Source organism: Podarcis liolepis (genome assembly GCF_965112155.1).
Source record: "Podarcis liolepis genome assembly, chromosome: 9".
NCBI lineage: Eukaryota > Metazoa > Chordata > Lepidosauria > Squamata > Lacertidae > Podarcis > Podarcis liolepis.
In genome coordinates, this window is record NC_139564.1 from 5,363,679 (window position 1) to 5,387,065 (window position 23,387).

The 23,387-nt window shown below is 49.0% G+C and overlaps 1 protein-coding gene across 1 annotated transcript; it reads right to left on the reverse strand.

Annotated features, from left to right (window-relative positions):
• Window positions 1-2,325: 2,325 nt before the first annotated feature.
• On the reverse strand, window positions 2,326-20,279 carry LOC310685777 (kyphoscoliosis peptidase-like). The gene is made up of 8 exons (XM_083458692.1): window positions 20,083-20,279; window positions 12,777-16,416; window positions 11,104-11,221; window positions 10,816-10,933; window positions 9,745-9,936; window positions 6,296-6,486; window positions 3,820-5,678; window positions 2,326-3,317 (listed from the first exon to the last, which is right to left on the reverse strand). The coding sequence occupies exons 2-7, from the start codon at window positions 13,422-13,424 to the stop codon at window positions 4,357-4,359; spliced, it is 2,589 nt and encodes an 862-aa protein (XP_083314818.1). The 5' UTR covers window positions 13,425-16,416; window positions 20,083-20,279; the 3' UTR covers window positions 2,326-3,317; window positions 3,820-4,356.
• Window positions 20,280-23,387: the final 3,108 nt, after the last annotated feature.

Genomic DNA, 23,387 nt, shown 5'->3' on the forward strand with positions numbered 1-23,387 from the left:
CCAAGAGGCTCGGTGGTTTAGACCACAGCGCCACCCGCTCCTCAAGGGGCCAATGGTTCTCTCCCAGCTTGCACGGCTGGACTAAGATCCCTTCATCCAACACTGGGCCAAAAGGGCTGCAGAGGAAGCCTTCCCAGCTGCGAAAACAGTTGCCCAAGTTGGTTTTCCCACCCCAAAAACGGATGCAACAAACCGCTTTCTGCACAGCCCAGGATGGAGAACAGTAGCGGGTGGCGGTGCTTATTTCCAATTTGGACGCCTAGAAAGATCGCCAGGCACGGGGGTCAAGACAAGCCTCTCTTGGTGACCGTCCACCCCAGCCCCTCAGGTAGGCCCCCGCCTGTTCCCATTGAAGGAAGAGAGACACCTTCAGCCATGTGTCCTTAGCAAGGGGACTGGGCTGCTTGCCACAGTGAAATCTGTCTTGTCCAGAACTCCCTTTATCTCCTGCCCGGGAGTGATGAACTGCCAAAGCCGACCTTGCAATCCTGCTACTGAAATTGCTGCTAAGTTGCAGAGGGAGATAGCGAGGTGCTACTAAAGCAGCTGGGGTGAGAGCAGGGGGGTTGTTTTGTGGGGGGAGGAGAGATTTTGACCTCTCTCCTCCATTACACATTCTGTTTCCCCCCCTTTCTTTAGCAGAATCAGAATTGTAGAGTTGCAAGAGACCCACTTCTAGTCCAAACCCCTGCAATGCAGGGATTGCAACTCATTAGCTGCCGGTTCTTAATTGCGGTGTCCAATTCTGGGCGCCACAGTTTAAGAAGGATATTGACAAGCTGGAAGGTGTGCAGAGTAGGACAACCAAGGTGATCAACGGTCTGGAAACCAAGCCTGATGAGGAGTGGTTGAAGGAGCTGGGTATCTTTAGCCTGGGAAAGACGAGACTGAGAGGAGATAGGAGAGCCGTATTCAAATGTCTCAAAGGCTGTCACATGGGAGAGGGAGCAAGCTTGTTTTCTCCTCCTCTGGAGGGCAGGACTCGAACCCATGGCTTCAAGTTGCAAGAAAGAAGATTCCAACTAAACATCAGGAAGAACTTTATGACAGTAGATGCTGTTTGACAGTGGATCGGTCTCTCCTTAGAGGTTTCGAAGCAGAGGTTGGATGGCCATCTGTCATGGATGCTTTAGCTGAGATTGAGTTGGACTAGATGACCCCCGGGTCCCTTCCAACTCTACAATTCCATGTTCCTATATGATAAGCCCTCAGTGGCCAGATATGGGCGCTGACACTTTTCCCAAATGATGTTTCCTTTGCTAGGGTGTCTTTGAACCTAGTTTTGGTGTTTGTTTTCTCTCCCAGTGCCTGATTTTGAAGATGATTGGTTGGGGTGAGGGAAAACTCTGTGTTGACCATCAGAAAATATAATAATAATAATAATTTATTATTTATACCCCACCCATCTAGCTGGGCTTCCCCAGCCACTCTGGGCGGCTTCCAAAAGAATATTAAAATACTATAATACATCAAACATTAAAAGCTTCCCGAAACAGGGCTGCCTTCAGATGTCTTCTAAAAGCCTGGTAGTTGTTTTTCTCTTTGACATCTGGTGGGAGGGCGTTCCACAGGGCGGGCACCACTACCGAGAAGGCCCTCTGCCTGGTTCCCTGTAACTTGGCTTCTCGCAGTGAGGGAACCGCCAGAAAACATATTTATTGGAGGAGGGAGAGAGGAGGAGGGTCGGATCCGGCCCAATCGCCTTCTCAATCCGGCCGGTGGACGGTCTGGGAATCAGCCTGTTTTTACATGAGTAGAATGTGTGCTTTTATTTAAAATGCATCTCTGGGTTATTTGTGGGGCATAGGAATTCGTTCATTATTTTTTTCCAAAATATAGTCCGGCCCACCGCATGGTCTGAGGGACAGTGGACCGGCCCCCTGCTCAAAAAATTTGCCGACCCCTGGCCCAGAGGCTTATGATGCAGACCCCACACTCAGGGTCTACATGTGCAGACCCTTGCCAAGACTATACCACACCCGCCCCCTAAGCTTTGAGGGTCAACAGGTGCAATCCTGACCTCTCACGGCATCAGTCGGTGCTTTGCAATGAACTGCAGAGCAGACCCAGTTTCTCCAAACAGGTAAGTCAAGTTATGCAGCTTTTGAGAGGATGGGGAGGAATAAGTTTGAGGGCTTGGCAAATAAGGGCTTACCCTTCTTGAAAAGGTGTACTAAAAACTATTTGATGGGGAGAATTTAAAGCCCCATATATGGGTTGATTTTGTTCCTTAGATGGCTGTGGGGAGGTGGGGACTGGTCCATAGGAGAATACCTACCGGGGATGAACTGCTGCACTCATAAACCTAACACTTTTCCCGGGTTGTTTGTGTGTGTGTATCAAATTTATAATTTTATTTATCATTTTTCATTATAATGTTTCACATTTCATTGATTATAACCATACATTCAATCACTGACTTCTTTGCTTCGCTCCCTTCCGTGGTTCTATTTATTTATCCGTTAAGGCTGCATATTCTAATTTCCCCATATATTCATATTTCTCCCTTCCCCCTATATCTTTAATACTTTATTTACACTGCTGAATTTACACTAACCCTGCTAACGTTTTAACCTGATTAACATAGTTCTTCTGATATTCTGCAAACATTTTCCACTCTTCCTTAAATACTCAATCTTCCTGATCTCTTATTCTCTTAATTAAATTTGCTAATTCTACATTATCATCATCATTATTAATTGAGTTTATATACTGCCCTATATATGGAGGGAGGTCTCAGGGCAGTTCACAGAAAAGATCACAACATATATAAATAAAAAGATCAACCCAATAACACCACTCCCCCCCCCCCAAGAGCCAGATTTTAAAAGGGTATAGGATGCCAAACAGATCAACCAAAGGCCTGGTTACAAAGGAACGTTTTTGCCTGCTGCCTAAAGGTGTATAATGAAGGCATCAGGCAAACTTCCATGGGGAGAGCATTCCACAGACAGGGAGCCACTGCAGAGAAGGCCCTGTTCTCGTCTTGCCACCCTCCTGACCTCTTGAGGAGGAGGCACACGAAGGAGGGCCTCAGAGGATAATCTCAGGATCTGGGTAGGTTCATATGGAAAGGGGCGGTCCTTGAGGTATTGCGGTCCTGAGCTGTTTAAGGCTCTATAGGTCAAAACCAGCACTTTTAATTGGGCCCAGAAACTAACTGGCAGCCAGTGCAGTTGGACCAGGATCGGTGTAATATGCTCAAGCAGTCTTACTCCGGTGAGCAACCTGGCTGCTGAATTCTGCACTAGCTGAAGTTTCTGAACCGTCTTCAGAGGCAGCTCTATGTATAACGCATTGCAGTAATCTTGAGGTTACTGGAGCATAGACCAGTGTTTCCCAAACGTTTTTGGGCAACGGCACACCTGTTAGCCGGAAAAAAATCTCGCGGCACACCACCATTAAAGCCCCGCCCCGTGACGTCAGCGCACAGCGTCACGCCGGGAGGGACGCACAAAAGCGAAAGTTTTTTCCCTCCCCCTTGCCGGGGTGGGAGGAGGCAGCAGAGCGAGGGCAGCTGAGGCGGCGGCGGCGATAGCGGGCGGAGGAGGGGGCGGCGGCGGGAGTTGCTGCTGCTGTTGTTGCTGCTGCTGCCCGGACATGCCGGCCTCCTCCTCCTCCTCCGCTGTCTCGCGCTCCTCCCTTTTGCGCGCGCTGCCCCGCCGCTCGGCACCACCACCGCGGAGCCGCCCCCGGCTCGACGCGGATCCTCGCCGCCGCCGCCGCCTCTCACCGCCCGACTCGCCCGCCTTCCTCCCACGGCACACCAGCCGGTGTCTCACGGCACACTAGTGTGCCGCGGAACACCGGTTGGGAAACACTGGCATAGACAACAGTAGGCTATCCCTGTCCAGATAGGGGAGTAGCTGGGCCACCAGCCGAAGCTGATGGAAGGCACTCTGGGCCACTGAGGCCACCTGAGCCTCAGGCAACAGCACAGGATCCTGGACTACCCCCAAGCTATGAACCTGCTCCTTCAAAGGAAGCGTAACCCCATCAATAGCAGGTGACCTCTAGGGAACCACACACGAACAGAGCGTTAGTCTTATCTGGATTGAGTTTCAGTTTGTGGGCTCTCATCCTGTCCATTACCAAGGAAAGACAATCGATTTCATCCATGAGATATTAGAAGATGGCTCTCATATCTTCTCCCAGTCTCCTCTTTTCCAGGCTAAACATTCCAACTCCTTCAACCGTTCCTCATAAGGCTTGTCTTCCAGACCCTTGATCACCTTGTGGCCCTTGTGCACATGGCTTGGCTGGAATCTGGCCCAGGACTTCCATCCAATCCAGCTGGAGACTTGGGGTGGGGCAGAGAGTTAAGTTTCCTGAGAGTCCAAAGACCCCTGGACCATTTTACCCCAAAGCGTCACTTAGAGTTGATGAACAGCCTTCGACGTCAAACGAGAGGATGACGTCCATGCTTGGGGAGTCCCGGGAGAATTTGACGGCCACCTTCAGCATCGTCGCAGCGAGGCCAGTGTAGACCTCTCCCTCCCACACTTTGTTCTGGCCCAGCCGCAGCTCCCATCGTGAAGGACCGACAACGTGAGCGCTGCAGGCCTCGGGCATCTTGATCCGAAACCTCACCCAGCTTTTCTCTTGCAGGACTCCTGACCTGGGTTCTAGGAGGACACACCCCTTCCTCCACAAGCTGTAGACCCGGGGAAAGGGGAGCCACTGGGGGTTGGTGAAGCAGCGGATGATGTAATCACATACGTGGACAAATTCTTTGTTTTCAGCGTCCCTCCCGTACAAGCTGAGCCTGTAGACTCCCGATTCAGGGAGCAAGACGGAGACGCTCACCTTGTTCTCCAGGTGGGTAACCAAGACGAACCGTTCCATCGGGTACGTTTTGCTGGTGATTTTGTCCTTGCCCAAAGTGGCGGTGACTTCAAAGCCTGGCTGGGTACGAAAAGTGACAGTGCACCGTCCCTTTTTGGTATTGATGATGGGGGCAGTGTGGCTGGGCTTCGAGAGACCTCTCCACTGGGAGCTGATCCCAGCTCCGCAATGTGCGCTGAGACCCAACGGGAAGAGCTCGTTGTGGTTGACGGGGCTGGAGCAGCGTATGAGGAAGTTTGCGGCATTCTTGAACCTGTCTTCGTCGAGCTCCTTGACAAACACCGAGAGCCTGTAGTGGCCCACGAAAGGACAGAGGATGTGACAGCTGAGTTTCTGCTCTTCCACTTGGGACGCCAAAGACTTCCTGCTCAGAGAGGTGTCCATCTCTGGATGAACCAACTCGTAGGTGGCCAAGAGAGGCCTCTGGGTCTGCAAAGCCAGCTTCAGGGCCCCCGTGGTGGCAACGATCAGGTCTTCTTCCCAGTTGCACTCTTCAATCCCAAACTCTCTTGCTTTGGGGTGGAGCCCCCAGAAAGCGAAAGGATTATCCGGCAGCCCCTCTTGCCAGTGGGGCTCCAGGCACTCGATCTGGTGGGAACACACCCAAGTGCACGGCTCCGGGGAATCGGAAGGGCGGGCAAAGATTTGCAGTTCGAAGAGCCCCTCTGTTGGGGGGAAGACTTTGAGGACCATCTTTTTGTCAGACATGGTTAACATCCCGTGAGTCTTGCCCATATCCTCTTTGCTGTCGTCGTCCTGGCAAAGCTTCAATAGCTGGTAAGTGAACTCTGTTGAACGGGCACTTGCTAACGAAATGGTTGCTTCTCCTTGGTCTGTGAAAAGGAAGGGGGAGAGGGATTGTTCTTGCCTGTTTTTAACTGCAGAGCACCACACTAGAGCAGTTAACCTTGGGGGGGGGGTTTGACTGCAGTCCCACAATTGCCTAACTCTTCCCTTGGGTATGTATTTGCCCTAAACACCCCCAAAGCAGCACCCCCCAACCTGCTGCCCTCCAGATGTTTTGGCCTGGCTCAGGTGATGGGAGTCATAGTCCAAAACATCTGGAGTGCATCAACTTGAGGAAGGTTGCCTGAAATTTTAGCGAGCTTTCGTTAGGGGCTCAAAATTTCAACATCTGTTGCTGCCTCAATATAGTTCTGTATTTCTGTCCCTGGGCTCCATTGAAAACAGCTTCTCCATGTGAACCAGGAAGTGACCTCTCCAGCAACGGAATGACTCTTCTTTTCTTAATTTATGCGGCTGTGATCCCCTGGGTGACACAGACGCCGTTAGGCAATTGGATGCACATGCTTACTCCTTCTCTTTCCCTCCCATCCAACCTGCACGGCCCCGGGCACTGGAAACCCACGCTACGCCACTGACGCCATGCCACTTCCTTTCAGCGGGATTAGATTTCTGAGTGTGCCAAAGCATCCTGCTGTGAACATACCTGTTTTAAGCCTGGAGGTGTCTGGAGAGAGGAGGGCAAGCTGAAGTTTGAAAAACTCTGGCGTCTTGAAAACTCTCCCTTCGAAAACCTGCAGTGGGACGGGAGGCTGAGTGAGCTGCCATTTGGGCTCATCGGGCCAGTGGCTTTCGACGAAATCTTCAGGGTCGGTTAGGAAGAAAAAATCCTCGTGCCTGGGGGAGTAGGGGAAAGGGGGGGCACCTTAGACATCTTATGAATCAAACCACATTCCAGAATGGCAAACAAGGAAGGGGGCAGGAGGCTAATGGCTTGTCTGTTGTTAAAAGATGAGAAGTGGGTGGACTGATTGGGTAAAGAGTACTGTAATAAAAAAATTAAGGTCTTACATATATAATAAATGTTCATAAATGTACCAACCAAGCACATACATAGATATGTGGACCACATGTCTGGAGCAGCACAGGAAGACCATCCTGAAACCATTTTTAATTCCCAAACTGACCAAATGTTTGCAAGGAGGGAGGGGGTGAAGGAACCTTCCCATTGTCTCAGGAATTGGGTAATCACCATCTCAAAGGAATGGCCAGACTACCAGGAAAGGCAATCAGATAAGGCATTATCAGATAACCTGGCCGACAGGAAAAACAACAACGTTCAAATTTCTGTTGTAGATCGCCTTTTCTGTGATGTAGGTATGATGTATGGAGGGGTGGTCTTGAGCTCCAGGGCTGGGAATTTAAAATGTAAATATAAGGGCGGGCACACCTTTGTTTGGGGTCCTCCTCCTTTCCTGCGTGTGAGGGGAGCACCCTGTTGCAACAGTTCAATAAAGATCAGGCTTACGAGCTGCTTTGCTTCTCAATATTCTCTGGTTGGCCTCTGTTATTTTCTCCTACCGATAGGGAACCCACTTAAGGACTCTATACTGGCTCTTGGGTACCCCATAAGGGAAGAAGGGCAGATTTTGTTTACAACAGTACCCTGCTGGGTCCGGCCAAGAACCCATTTAGTCCAGCATCCCTGTTCTCGTAGTGACTGACTAGATGCCCCAAAGGAAATTCCACAAACGGGACACAAGCACAACAACTCGTCTCCCCAACAGCTCTGTATGAACAAGGTGTGCAGCCTAGAAGAAGTCCCAAGATCCTTTGCGGTACATGATGCTCAGTCAGCATGCTACTATTTATTTATTTATTTATATCTATTGAATTTATATAGCGCCCTATACCTGGAGGCCTCAAGGCGATTCACAGAAAAGATCACAATATATAAAATCAAAATAAAAACAACAACCCAAATAACTCACACACACACACACTCAAAAGAGCCACATTTTAAAAGGGCATAGGATGTCAATCAGGTCAACCAAAGGCCTGGTTAAAAAGGACTGTTTTTGCCTGGCGCCTAAAGGTGTGTAATGAACTTCCTTGGGGAGAGCATTCCACAGACAGGGAGCCACTGCAGAGAAGGCCCTGTTCTCATGTTGCCGCCCTCCAGACCTCTTGAGGCAGCCATCTCCTAATGTAAAATATTGAGGAAATGCATGTTTAAAGGGAAGTGTGGGCTCAGCTTGAGAGTAAACATGAAAATGTGGGTCCCCGGAAAGTATCTCCAGAGTCGCATTTTAACTCTTCCTGTTTCAAAGCCTTGCTTCTCTCCCCTTGCACATTCAAAACAACAAATCAATCTCTCTTCCCCATGCATGCTCACACACACAGACACACTCACACCCCAGAGCAAATTTGTTCCACGTAACGTGATTAGATGTTGCAAATGCCACACGGGCTCTTATTATTTTGCATTGGCTGGAAAGTGACAAGTGCATAATGCATCTAGCGGAAAATAATTTAACACGATTAATAATTTTTGAGGCAAGTCATTATTTACTCTCGGTCTGAAACGTGTGGAGGAGGCTCGCGTAATTACATCTCAGGCCACCTAAGAAACCTGCTGGGGAGCGGGAGATTAATCATTTTATCAAAGGGTGGCTCTGGTGTCTAATTAAAGCAATGAAGGGGAAGAAGCAGAGCATCCGATCCAAAGTTATTTGCAACTATAAGAGGCCGGCTAGTGGCCAGATTGGCTGCTCCCTGCAGATTTGTCCCTCCCCAATCGCATGCTCTGAAAACTCTGGTTTCGCTCTTAAAAGGGGAATAATTTAAGGGCTGTCTGAATTTCCTGGACATATCCAGGATTCATCCTCCAAAAATAGTGTCTGGGTGGAGTTTTCAGAAATCGGTTAAAATGTCCGGAAAAATCCAGGCGTATGGCAGCCCATATCGGAAGTACAGTCGTACGTTGGATCTCAAACGCCTTGGCTCCCAAACAACTCGGCTCATGAACAATCGAAACTCAGGAGTGTTCCGGTTTGCGAATGTCTGATGGGGCTTCCGATTGGCTGCAACTGTGCTTTGGTTTCTGAACATTTTGGAAGTTGAACGGACTTCCGGAACCGATTCCGTTCAACTTCCGAGGTATGTCTGTAGTGGGGGTTTTTGTGAGTTTCCTAAAAAAAAAAACCTCAAATTTTTTTATTATTATTATTACTGAGATTTTGGGGGAGAAAGCTCCACAACTTTTGTGTCCGGATTTTGAATACGGCAACCCTAGTGTTAAAATATTAGCAACCTGCAAAGACAAAGCTTAAGGCAGCCTCTCAGTTGCTTTTAACCTTAGGCCAGGAGAACATGCATTTTGGTTTTCTTACTTTAGGACTGGCTTCCTCAGCCTTGGCCCTCCAGATGTTTTTGGCCTACAACTCCCATGATCCCTAGCTAGCAGGACCAGTGGCCAGGGATGATGGGAATTGTAGTCTCAAAACATCTGGAGGGCTGGAGAAGCAAGACTAAGATGTGGAGATATGCTTCAGAGATCCAGACCGTGGGGAGCTCTGAGAAATTAGTAAATACAATTTGGACTATAATTTGATCTTTTTTATTTTAATTGAAGTTCAGTGGTGCCCCGCAAGACGAATGCCTCGCAAGACGGAAAACTCGCTAGACGAAAGAGTTTTCCGTTTTGGAGGTGCTTCGCAAAACGAATCTCCTATGGGCTTGCTTCGCAAAACGAAAATGTCTTGCGAGTTCCTGCGGGGTTTTTTTCCTCCCCCCCCCCTTTTCTAAGCCGATAAGCTGATAAGCCGCTAAAAGCCGCTAATAGCGCTAATCCTCTAATCCGTCAATGGGCTTGCTTCGCAAGACGAAAAAACCGCTAGACGAAGAGAATCACGGAACGGGTTCTTTTCATCTTGCGAGGCACCACTGTATTCTGACTGGGTATTTAATTGGATGTTTTTTATTGGAAAATCAATAAAAATGATTTTTTTAAATAAAAAAAAAATCTGGAGGGCCGAGGTTGAGGAAGCCTGCTTTAGGAAATTCTGAACCACAGGCTAGTGGTCTGATCAGACAGGGCTGCTCTTGCCTTCCACACACCAGGGCTTAGAACTTATAAACACCGAGAGATCTCACCGAGGGATGAAGAGCTTCTTTTCGACATCCACGAGCCCTGCCCCCCAGCAGACGTCCAGAAGGAACCACTGGGCTCCCAATTGCACGGCGTTCCACATATGGTCGGACTTCTTCTGCAGGCAGCTCTGGCCTCGGCTGTACCCAGCCCCTCGGCCGTATCCCGAAACTTCGGCGCAGGTCAAGCCCGCTTCCCTGTAAAGATTCACAAGAGGGCATGGAGGCTGGGCAAACTCAACGTACAGGGGGTGGGCAGCTGGATACAAGAGTTACGGTGCCGCCAAGTTGCTCCTTGCACTTGGACTCCAGGTGCAGATCATAGCATGGCTCAGTGGCAGAGCATCCCCAGAAGTATTTCCGGGTACGATACGATAATCTTTATTGTCATTGTCCCATACAGAACAACGAAATTGAAAAAAATTGCATCAGACATTCAAAAACTCACAAGCCTGCTATCCCAGCCTGGTTAATCCTCTAAAAACTCTGATACCCCATAATTAAATACAATATGCTCCCACGGAGACTACCTTAAAGGTAAAGGTAAAGGTAAAGGGACCATTAGGTCCAGTCGCGGCCGACTCTGGGGTTGAAACGCTCATCTTGCTTTATTGGCCGAGGGAGCCAGCATACAGCTTCCGGGTCATGTGGCCAGCAGGACTAAGCCGCTTTTGGCGAACCAGAGCAGCGCACGGAAACGCCATTTACCTTCTGCCGGAGTGGTACCTATTTATCTACTTGCAGATGGCATTGGTCGTGATGTTCAGGCTGAAGAAAGCTTATGAAGCTCCTGAACGATCGGCCAGGAGGGAGAGAACATGCCAGTCAGACTTGTGTCTCTACCAGAGTCCTACCTGAGTGTAGGCTGAACTCCTGACAGAGTCCACCACCTCCCGAGGGAGTCCGTTCCACTGTTGAACACCAGTTCTTCCTGGTGGTTAGTCAGAATCTCCTTTCTTGTAACTTGAAGCCTTGGGTTCAAATCCTACCCTCCGGAGCAGGAAAAAAGAAGCCCATTCCCTCTTCCATGTGACAGCCCTTGAGATGGGACATGTTAAAAGCCACGGCAGCACATACCTGCACATGTCACGGTATAGATGGGCATACCCAGAGCACACGCCTCTCCCGGTGTGAAGGACCTGCTCAGGGGTGTGGATCTTCTCTGAGAACCCCAAGAAGCCGTTGACATCGTACTCTGTTGCGGAACAAAATCAAAACACCGCTTTACCAAGAGGTTGTTAGGATAGGAAGCACCCCATCTGTCTTGCTTGTGTTGGAAGAAAGGTGGGTTAGGTTTATGAAACCCATACGTCACTGCCCCCCTAAAAATACCCCCAAAGGAGGTTTGCATGAAAACACACTTACCGATATTGTGGCACAGCCAGATCCATATGGCTCGCGCCTTCTCCAGCTGGCTATTGGCTCCTTTGGTAATCAGTGGAACGATGGTCTGGACGGACCAGGATTCCTGGTTGGTTTTCAGCTAGGGAAGATAGGTTGGGATTTGGACAATCAGCAGCAATCTGTTTCATAGGATAAGCAGCCATTCATTTGTCTAGCCCAGCCATTGCCAACCATGGTGTTTTGGATGAGGACATCCGTCAGCCCCAGCCAGCCCATGCTGGTTGTAGTCAAAATCTCTGGAGGCCGCTAGGTTGGTGAAGGCTACTTTGTCCCATCCCAGCTGGAATTCTGCTCAGCATTTGTAGAGAACGCCTGGAGAAGGAACTGGGCAGCCTGTGGCCCCTCCAGATGTCGCTGGACTACAAATCCCATCATCCTCCCATCCACCTTCCATGTTGGCTGGGGCTGATGGACGTCAGAGTCCAACAGTGCCTGGAGGGACCACACATTGATCATCTGTGACCCATCCAGGTAGCAGGACCAACTCAAAGGTCCACCTAGCTTCTCATCCTTTCGCCCACTATGGCCAGCCAAATGCCCCCCAAGCAGGCCTTGAAGGGGGCAGCTCCCTGCCCCACTGTCAGCTTGCGTTTGGGAGTCAGTGGAAGACTGCCTCTGGGTGTGAGCTCTTCAACCTTAGCCCTGCTGATTTCGATCTGAGCTTAAAAGCTTTAGTCAATGACTGTGTAAGTCCGCTCCACTTCCCCATGGGGAGGAGTTGCAGTGGACCGCGTGGCCACCCACTCTCCTCTGGGGGAGGAGTTGCAGTGGACCACGTGGCCACCCACTCTTCTCTGGGGGAGGAGTTGCAGTGGACCACGTGGCCACCCACTCTCCTCTGGGGGTGGGGGACTTAGTCTCCCATTGCCCGGGGGATCCCAGCCATGTCAGCGACCGGCCAGCCAATCCCTGGGGGGGGGGGGCATGGCCGGGGCCATTTAAGCAGAGGCATGAGCTGGAGGGCTTCCTCTTTGGGTTGCTTCCTCAATCACCCGCCCTCCCTCCCTATTTTGCAGGTTAGTTATTGGCCTTGCTATGGACCTTGGTTGGTGGCTGTTGAGGGGCCTGGTAGGAATTTTTCCACTTGGCAAATTGGCAAAGGCCATTTGGTTTTCGCCTACCTCGTAGCAATCGTCACAACTTTATTAGGGTTGCAGTTAGGCATTGTTTGACGTTGTGACGTAGGAGAGTAGGTGTGGCCATCACCTGCCCCTCCAAGCTTAAGGGTATTCCGTTAAAGGAATCTGGGTGTGTGGATCTTGTCCGAATCCCAGGGCAGGGCTAGGGCCATGACACGACCCCGACAGGAACACCAGGGGGAGCTCGAGTTGGTCTGCATCGACGGGGCTCCCCCTTCCGGTGATTTACCCTTACCGGACTCCCTGTGCAACGGGCAGGAGTCAAATATGGTCGGGTCCATTCAATGCCTAAGCCAATACCGCTCACATTCTGCAAACAATAAAGTTGTGGCCAAAATTTGCCCAATAACATTAACCTAATATCTGTGTCCTTGTCTGTGCTATTTCTCAACGAGGGGGTGGCTTTGGTGTCTCGACACACAAATGGAAGACTACCTGCAGCTCCAGCAAAAAGGAGAAATGGTAGAACTTTGGGACGTTCTTTTCTCCACCCACCTGCTCACTCACACGAAGAACGTGGGCGTCCAGCTGTCTGAAAACCTCTGAGTCTGGGAATAGATCTCTCCGTCTCCTCCTCTGGGTTGTTTCAGGGCTGGTGGGGGGAGACCAGCATCTTCCCTTTGAGTCTTCTGCTTCTTGTTCCTCACATCGGTCCCTCATCTCTTGCACCTGGTGTGCCTTTTTGGAGCCTGATCTCCATGGGGCCATCTCGCTGCCATTGCCAGCTTTCTTTGTCCAGAACAGAAATACGTCCTTTCTGGGGAAACCTTGCTGGGTAATTCTGGTGGGCGGGATTTCTTTGCACCGCTGGCCAAAGTGTCGAAGCGGCTTGTTCCCTCCATTGCTTCCTGGAAGCTTTTGGCAGGAGGTCGCCAAAGACCAACTGCAGAGAGCTTTGGAGGGTCCTCCTCCTCCCTTGGGAAAGTTGCCGTTGCAGATGTCCGTCATTTGATTCTCTCTAGCAGTGGATGAGATGGCATCTTCCTTGGTCTGTGCCATTTTCCCTCTGCAGTTTGAGATATTTGATTTGTTTATAGCAGGACAGCCCCAGTTGGCATTGCGGTGTGTTGCTGATGGGCTGATAAAGGGCACCATGATGTCCTCTGTGTTTTGGGGAAGTCTTTGGTGCCCATCTCTCTTCATCCTTTCCAACTGAGACTGGCGTGGAGTGGAGATGGCCTGTTAGTTCACCCTCCCTTTTTTCACAGGAGACTTTTCTTCCTCAGATCTTGTCTAGAGTTGTGATGTGATAAACACAGGTAAGAGTTTTACAGAATGGGCTTCAGGCCAGAATAAGACTTGGTTCCTACAGCCAACAGAAAAAAACAATGCAAACTGTAAAGGCTATACGACTTTCAGGGAAGGACTGTTCACATCGGCTGCCACAGATTCATCCTCATTGCCTCAGTCCTCTTAATCTGCTCCAAGCAGATCACGGACCAAACCCTAGGGGTATAGCGTCTGATTTGCATGGTCCAAGGTTTCAGTCCCTCACAGCATCTCCCGGTAGGGCTTGCAATGCCCCCTGTCTTCCCTGTGAGAATGTTCAGGGATGCAGGAGAGGATATATTGTTTGATTATATCCTTTCCAACTTGTGTTAACAAGTTCTACAATTTAGCAGAGTAACATTCCCCTTTTCAAACTTGCACAGCGGATGCGTTTGCTCAGGCTCGCTAAAGCCTCTAAAATGTGTTTTCCTTTTTGGTAATTCCCCATTTAGTCCCTCATAAAAAGATAGACACGATACAGTCTTCTATAAAAGTATAAAAAGAGTTTACTCACACATTCTGTTCACAACTGGATCCCAGAAGGCAGACTTTAAGTTACAAAAGTAATATACATGTGGAAACTATCCCATAAGGAGACAGCTCCTCTGTCCTCTCTTGGCTGGAAGCATCTTAGGCTAAGCAGATGTTGCTTCTTCGACAAATGTGGTCAGAGAGAGAGAGAGATGGCTGACCGACCAGTCCTGCTCTTTTGTTACCTGGGCAGGTGAGGTCACGCCCACCTCTAGTCACATGCAGAGGAAGTCTGTTCCAGCCTGGGAGAAACAGGAAGTTCTGACTGGCTGGTCCAGACATCCCCTTTTATGTCCACTCTAAGGATGTTGTACTTGACTGCTCTTGTGTTTCACATCCCACAAAAACACCTACACAAATCGGGAGTGGAGTCCCTAAAGCTGTTGGATGGTCTCCTCCCAGCAGCTCCTGCAGCCAAGCTGGTGCCAAACATCGTGCTCTGCTTTCCTTTGGACCCCATCAGAAAGGTCAAGAGGGGGGGTCTTATCACCTGGGCAGCCCAGGACCTCCAGACCCGCTGCCCAGGTTTGTGCCCCGGGAAAGTCACTTTGGTGCTGCAAACACCCCCGGAGGCACGCTCCATTGTCTCTCGAGACAGACAGATGCCAACAACATTTATTTACAGAGAGCTTTTCAGCTTTCTCTTGAAGCTGTAAAAAGAACATAGCAGAATCTCTGCAGATTCCTCTGATCAGAATGAAGTGTGGGGCGTGTCTGTGTTTAAACTTTCCTTCTCTGGGGGCTCGTTAGAGACTGGTCTGCAAAAGCCAGCGAGTGGGCAGCTGTGGAGGAGCCAGCAAATGCCTATGGTTTCTGCAAATGCCCCTCGCAGGAGAAAGGCAGGATATCGTTACGAGAAATAAAGAAAGGAATAATACTTAGCAGTTATCTTAGCGCAGAATTTCTATCCTGCCTGCTCGCCAGATGGACTGGAGCCAGATTATAATGTAAAGTGCTAAAAGAGAGCCAGCAGCAAATAGAAACAGCCAGAGAGAGAGAGAGAGAGAGAGAGAGAGAGAGAGAGAGAGAGAGAGACATTAAAAATTGCAACTAAAAAAGAGCAGCAAAGGGAATTACAAGGATCTCAGATGCCACACATGGCACTACTGACTGTTCAGAGCACGATTTCATGGCAGTCCTGACAGCGAGAGCACTGCAAGGGAAGCCAGTATGAATGTCCCCCTATTCCAAGGGAGGAAGCTGCTTCTGGGAAGAGTGGAGCTTGCAGAACTGGGGTCCTGCTCATAGCTCCTTCTCTTGCCCACCAAGGTGAAAACTTCCCCATGGAGGGCACCTCTTACTAAGTACCGCATTGGCCTGAATATAAGCCGCACCCGAATATAAGCCGCTCCCTTAAAATTCCGCAGGCACTCACACCCATTCCGTTTCTCCCGGCGTTTTCAGCTGTACGCAGACCAATAGTTCTAACTGGCTCAGCATTGCCCACACGGACTGGCAGCAGCATTCCAGGGTTTCAGGCAGGGGGACAAATGTCAGTTCTACCTGGAGATGTCTGGGGCTGAACCTGGGACCTTCGGTGTGCAAAGCAGACCCTCTTCCACTGAGCTACCTCCCCCAAACCAGAGGAAATTGCCATTCTGGAGAGTCAGAACATTGGCCCACCTGCCTCCATACTGTCCACACCGACTGGCAGCTGCTCTCCAGAGTTTCACAAGGGACGATTCCCGCCTCTACCTGGAGTTGAAGTTGGGACCTTCCGTATGCCAAGCATATGCCCTGATCACTGAGCTCAAGCCCTACAGGAAGTGGCCTTATACTACCCGTCTAGGGAATTTAGGGGAGCGCGGCCTGTTTGCCCGCACTGGGCATTGAACCAAGAGGGAGGTGCAGCAATGACCTAGACCGGAAGGCGAGAGGTGCCAAATTTTGGCATCACTGCTGGAATCTGAAAGCCCCAAGACCTCCACTGATCTCAGTATTGTCTACTCTGACTGGCAGTGGCTGTTCAGAGTTCTCATTCTCAGACTGAGCCAGAGAGCTTCTGCCTGCCTTCTCTCTGGGCAAAAGCCCTTCGCCGCACGCTTTTACCTCCTGGTTTCATCCTTGGATGTCTCAGGGAACCATCTGCCTGGTCCCTGGATGCCAGTCTAGTCTGATTCTTCTTGCCGTTGCGATCTCCAGGCACCGTGCTTCTGCCAGGGTAGTGAAAGGTCCTTGCGGGAACCTCTATATGTACCAAGCCTCCTTCCTTCCCTCCCTGCCGGGGCCTCGGCTGTCCTGAGCTTCACCTCCCCGGTGCCAACGGGTCTAAAAATATTACAAAGCCCCGAAGGACTCAGCACAGACTTTCCACCGAGCGACCACTCCACGGGCCCTGATAGCGGGCGAAATCGGAGATTATTTTCGAATATTATCAGAAGCTGGCATTCAGAGGTGCAACGGCTCCCTGTGATCATTCAGCGGACGCGGCAAGATTCAGAACAGGAGCTGAACTTTTAACATTTGGAGGGGGGGATTGGTGTGTCGAGGAGAGGCAGTGCGGCACAGTGGTTAGAGTGCTGGGTGAGAGCCTGGGAGACCGGGTTCCAAATACCCAATTGGTCATGAGGTTGAGGCTGAGCCGGGTGAAGATGATAGAATATATAGAATTAGCCAAAATGACGGGAAGATTAAGAAACGACTCAAAACAGAGATTAAATAAAAAATGGAATGTCCTTAGAGCGTGGGTAGGCAAACTAAGGCCGAGGGGCCGGATCCGGCCCAATCGTCTTCTAAATCTGGCCCACAGACAGTCCAGGAATCAGTGTGTTTTTACATGAGTAGAATGTGTCCTTTTATTTAAAACGCATCTCTGGGTTATTTGTGGGGCCTGCCTGGTGTTTTTACATGGGTAGAATGTGTACTTTTATTTAAAATGCATCTCTGGGTTATTCGTGGGGCATAGGAATTCGTTCATTCCCCCCCCCCATATAGTCTGGCCCCCCACAAGTTCTGAGGGACAGTGGACTGGCCCCCTGCTGAAAAAGTTGGCTGACCCCTGCTTTAGAGAGTATATAAAACAGTACTGTAAAAATCTAAATGCTTTGATGGGTCTGGACTGAATCTTGCAAGACAATAGAGGAAGAAATAACACAGTAATTTTAAATATTTAGAAAGAAGAAATATAGAAGTGTGAAATGAAAAATGAAGGGGATGAATGGAAGTCAAGAGAACATGTGAGGTTTTTGGTGTTTCGGTTTGTTGTTATTGTTTTGTTTTGTTGTGTTTTGTTTTTGTAAAATGTATTGTAGGTATTGTTCTAAAAAAGCTTTTTTTAAAAAAGAGGCTGAGCCAATTACTGCCTCTCAGTCTAAGCTACCTCGCAGGGTTGTCGTATACTGACTGCCCAGAACCTGCAGTTCTGTGGGTGGTTCATATATAATTTGCTTTTGTAAAAAAATGCAATAGAGGAATGTTCAGCTTCTGATTTCTATTTGATTCTTAAACAAAAGTTTAAAAGCTTCTTTAAAAAGAAGAAGATGAAGCCAGCCTAGGGATAAAGAGCTGTGTTTTATTTTAGCAAAACAGCAGACTCTTGCTGGATCCGACCAAAGTCTTGATCTATCCCATAATCCTGGTGCAACTAGAGTTTTTTGGAAGCTCACAAGCATAGTTATGACAACAAGTGCCCTTCCTCCTTGTTTGTCTGCAGCAATTGATATTCAAAAGTAGTACCTTCTGAATGCTACCTGTAAGATAGCAAAAGGATTTTGGGAAATGATATATAATGAGTGGGAAAAAATGTTTAAAATAACCTTTGCTAAAAAAAACCCTGAAGCCTTTTTTAAAGGAATTCTAGGTGCTGAAATCCCCAGGGAGCAGAAAAGACTTTTTATGTATGTGACCATGGCTGCACGGATGTTACTGGCCCAGAAATGGAAAGAAGATAAAGTCGCTACCAGAGAAGAATGGCAGATGAATTGGATGGACTATGCTGAAATGGCTAAAATGACTGGAAGAGTCAGAAATCAGGAAGACCAAAATTTTAATAAAGGATGGGGAAATGTATAACTTATCTTAAAGACCATTGTAAAACTCGTCAGTTGGATTGGAATATCCCTGGTAGTTTAAGGGTGAATTCTGGACACAATGGAGATGTACAGTGGTACCTCAGGTTACATATGCTTCAGGTTATATATGCTTCAGGTTACAGACTCCGCTAACCGAGAAATAGTGCTTCAGGTTAAGAACTTTGCTTCAGGATGAGAACAGAAATCACGCGGTGGCAGCAGGAGGCCCCATTAGCTAAAGTGGGGCTTCAGGTTAAGAACAGTTTCAGGTTAAGAACAGACCTCCAGAACGAATTAAGTACTTAACCCGAGGTACCACTGTAAAAGATTTGGATCATCATAAAAGATGTGGGAGGAAATGATTAATAATTGGACCCACAAAGGGGAGGATGGAAGTTTTTATGTTTTTATGATTTATGTTTGATATATCTGTAAAATTTTAATTTGAAAAACCAAATAAATAAATAAATAAATAAATAAATAAATAAATAAATAAGAAAGAAAGACATTCAGATGTAGCAGACTGCTTCTGAACATAGAGGTTCTGTTAGCTATAGGTAAAGGTAAAGGGACCCCTGACCGTTCAGTCCAGTCAAGGACGACTCTGGGGTTGCGGCGCTCATCTCGCTTTATTGGCCAAGGGAGCCGGCATACAGCTTCCGGGTCATGTGGCCAGCATGACTAAGCCACTTCTGGCGAACCAGAGCAGCGCACGGAAACGCCGTTTACCTTCCCGCCGGAGTGGTACCTATTTATCTACTTGCACTATGACATGCTTTCGAACTGCTAGGTTGGCAGGAGCAGGGACAGAGCAACGGGAGCTCACCCCGTCACAAGGATTTGAACCGCCGACCTTCTGATCAGCAAGCCCTAGGCTCTGTGGTTTAACCCACAGCGCCATCCACGTCCCCTCTTTTAGCTATGGAACTACACTATTTGTAAAGTGGGTGGTGCAAACCATCTAACTGGGATGGGGAGGACACAAATATCTTCTGCAACAGATCCCAGACAGCCTCAAAGGAGCTGCTTGCCCAATTAACATAAACGGGCCCTACAATCCACTACAGGGCATCCACATCTATAATTTTTTGCTTCTTCCTTCCATTGCCTTCCTTGCTTTACTCATCCGGCTTCCCATCTGCCACCTACTGGTCGCAGAGAAAACTCAAGTCCCGGTGAATGGATAGATCCATCTGGATTCTGCAGGGTCTTCTAGACTTTGGGCATTCTTGCTTCAGAGAATTGTAGAGTTGGAAGGGTCATCTAGTCCAACCCCCGCAATGCAGGAATCTTTTGCCCAACGTGGGGCTTGAGCTCACATCACTGAGATTAAGAGTCCCATGCTCTACTGCCTGAGCTATCCAACAGTCTGTGGGAATCTGCAGCTTGAGTCATCCTATAGCTATTCGGTCCAGTATACCTGAAGGAGCGTCTCCATCCCCATCGTTCAGCCTGGACACTGAGGTCCAGCGCCGAGGGCTTTCTGGAGGTTCACTCACTACAAGAAGCCAAGTTACAAGGAACCAGGCAGAGCGCCTGCTCAGTGGTGGCGCCCGTCCTGTGGAACTCTCTCCCACCAGATGTGAGAGAAGAACTACCAGACTTTTAGAAAACATCTGAAGGCAGCCCTGTTTAGGGAAGCTTTTAATGTTTAATAGACTACTGTTTATACCCCAGCCAGATGGGCGGGGTATAAATAATAAATTATTATTATTATTTATTCTGTATTTGTATTCTGCACTGTAGACTTGTGTAAGCTTTTCTCCCTATTCCGTGGGGTTGCTAGTGGACAAAATCAAACCTTGATTGGAATCCAATGAATCTACATTGGCCAGGATTTGGCCCGGTGTGCGCTGACGTTCATGGGATCTGCAGAAGAACACGCACAAATTTCCACGCTGCAATCCTTTAATTCTTAAAATGCTTCCCTTTAGCTCATTTTTTTTTAAAAAAAAGCTCTGGAGTAAGAATGTTTCAGACTGTGCCTTTACCTGAGAGTACAAATTGTTGGACGGGGGTGGGGTGGGACTAACTCACCTGCCCCAGCTGCAACAAAACATGTCTCTCCTGCTCAGTCTCTACAGCCACGGCAGCAGTTTGACTTCACAATGGGGCGCACTCCCCCATTGTCTCCCGAGACAGATGGGTGCCAACAACTTGGGAGGGTGAAAGGCTCAGCAAGTCCTATATTTGATGTCACCGGTGTTGCTATGGTAACCCAATGCACCTGGTATCTTATCTCTGAACATCCAGATGTGGGGGATGTGCTCCTCAAGAGGGTGTAATTTAACCCATTTCTCACAGCACACCAACACCCCAGCTCTACCCTAGAGAACCACCCTACGTCAAAGTTCATATTGTGGGCTAGATGGACTAAGGGTCTGACTCAAAACAAGGTAGTTTTACCTGCTCACTAGCTTTTACTGCTTTTAACCTAAGGTAGTTTTTCTACGTGCCTTTGAAGGTGACCCGGAAACTGCAATTAATCCAGAATGCAGCAGCTAGACTGGTGACTGGGAGTGGCTGCCAGGACCACATAACACCGGTCCTGAGAGATCTGCATTGGCTCCCAGTATGTTTCCGTGCACAATTCAAAGTGTTGGTGCTGGCCTTTAAAGCCCTAAACAGCCTCGGTCCTGTATACCTGAAGGGCGTCTCCACCCCCATCGTTCAGCCCAGACACTGAGGTCCAGCGCCAAGGGCCTTCTGGCGGTTCCCTCATTGCAAGAAGTGAGGTTTCAGGGAACCAGGCAGAGGGCCTTCTCGGTAGTGGCGCCTGCCCTGTGGAACGCCCTCCCATCAGATGCCAAGGAAATAAACAACTATCTGACTTTTAGAAGACATCTGAAGGCAGCCCAGTTTAGGGAAGTCGTTAATGTTTGATTGTGTTTTTAATATTCTGTTGGGAGCTGCCCAGAGTGGCTGGTAAAACCCAGCCAGATGGGTGGGGTATAAATAAATTATTATTATTATTATTATTATTATTATTATTATTATTATTATTACCTGCTCACTAGCTTTTACTGCTTTTAACCTATTTCATACACCATTCACACACCTCCCTGCAGCGGAGCTCCAATGAACACACCCTCAGGGAGACTGACTCACCATGGAGTTGTCAGCGACAGAGACGTCAAACTCAGTCCCAGGCCACGTGGTTCAAGCAAGGACCACCTTCAGGGCAAATGGCACCCTGCGTGGCTCAGCTGCCGCTACAGCGCAGCTTCCAAGCTTACTTTACTTTCCCCGAGCCGAGCCGAATCTCACCCCGTGTCCTCATGCTCTCTTGCCTTCCAGCGAGGGTTTCTGTCCTTTCCCATTTGCTGTCCTCAGCCAACCTGCGCTGTGCGCAGAGAAGAGTCTGTCATCAGGGATGAGCAAAGCAGCCAGAGGACACTGACGGCATCCCAGCTCCTGCCCAGGGCACACTGACAGAGGCTGCTACTTAGAAGGAAGAAAAAATAGATTTCATGGAATCGCAGAGTTGGAAGGGACCCCGAAGGACATCCAGTCCAACCCCCTGCAAAGCAGGAATCTGAGCTAGATCATCCATGACAGATGGCCATCTGATCTCTGCTTAATACTTGACATGAGCCAACAGTGTGACGCGGCAGCTAAAAAAGCCAATGCAATTCTGGGCTGCATCAATAGGAGTATAGCATCTAGATCAAGGGAAGTAATAGTGCCACTGTATTCTGCTCTGGTCAGACCTCACCTGGAGTACTGTGTCCAGTTCTGGGCACCACAGTTCAAGAAGGACACTGACAAACTGGAACGTGTCCAGAGGAGGGCAACCAAAATGGTCAAAGGCCTGGAAACGATGCCTTATGAGGAACGGCTAAGGGAGCTGGGCATGTTTAGCCTGGAGAAGAGGAGGTTAAGGGGTGATATGATAGCCATGTTCAAATATATAAAAGGATGTCACATAGAGGAGGGAGAAAGGTTGTTTTCTGCTGCTCCAGAGAAGCGGACACGGAGCAATGGATCCAAACTACAAGGAAGAAGATTCCACCTAAACATTAGGAAGAACTTCCTGACAGTAAGAGCTGTTTGACAGTGGAATTTGCTGCCAAGGAGTGTGGTGGAGTCTCCTCCTTTGGAGGTCTTTAAGCAGAGGCTTGACAACCATATGTCAGGAGTGCTCTGATGGTGTTTCCTGCTTGGCAGGGGGTTGGACTCGATGGCCCTTGTGGTCTCTTCCAACTCTATGATTCTATGATTCTAATAACCTCCAGTGAAGGTGAGCTCAACACCTTTCATGGGAGCCATTTCACTGCTGAACAGCTCGTATCGTCAGAAACTTCTTCCTGTTACAGTGGTACCTTGGGTTAAGTACTTAATTCGTTCCGGAGGTCTGTAATTAACCTGAAACTGTTCTTAACCTGAAGCACTATTTCTGGGTTAGCGGAGTCTGTAACCTGAAGCGTATGTAACCCGAGGTACCACTGTATTTAGTCAGAATCGCCTTCTTGTAACTTGAAGACATTGGTTCGTGTCCTTCCCTGCAAAGCAGGAGAAAACAAGGTTGCTCCCTCTTCCATGTGTCAGCCCTTAAGATATCTGAACCACATAACAAGACCACATACCACCGGTCTTGAAAGACCTACACTGGCTCCCAGTACGTTTCCGAGCACCATTCAAAATGTTGGTGCTGACCTTTAAAGCCCTAAACGGCCTCGGTCCAATGTACCTGAAGGAGCATCTCCACCTCCATCGTTCTGCCCGGACACTAAGGTCCAGCTCTGAGGGCCTTTTGGTGGTTCCCTCCCTGCGAGAAGCCAAGCTACAGGGAACCAGGCAGAGGGCCTTCTTGGTGGTGGCATCCACCCTGTGGAACACCCTCCCTTCAGATGTCAATGAAATAAACAACTACCAGACTTTTAGAAGACATCTGAAGGCAGCCCTGTGCTCTTCTCATGTTCATACGAACTAGACAGGCCTTGGATTGGATGTGGCAAGGCTGTTCTCAAAGCCAGGATGACTCAGACAAACCTCTTCCTCATTGCTGAGGCTCACATGTCTCTACAGCAGCAAGCGCCCTATGAGAGTAGGCAGTTTCCATGGCAGGCCTCTTGCCAGCTCTGGAAAGTCCTCAGCGGAGTTGACTTCACCCAGTTTCTCATTAGGAAACTTGCCTAATTAAGACCAGGCTCTTTCCTAATAATCAACCTCGGCTTTATGAAGGGGAGATGACTTCATAGCAATGTCTTTGTTGATACATAATAGATAATACCCAGAGAACTCTGTCCCTGTTAGGATACAGCAAATAGCTGGAGTCTACGCAAAAAAACAAAAC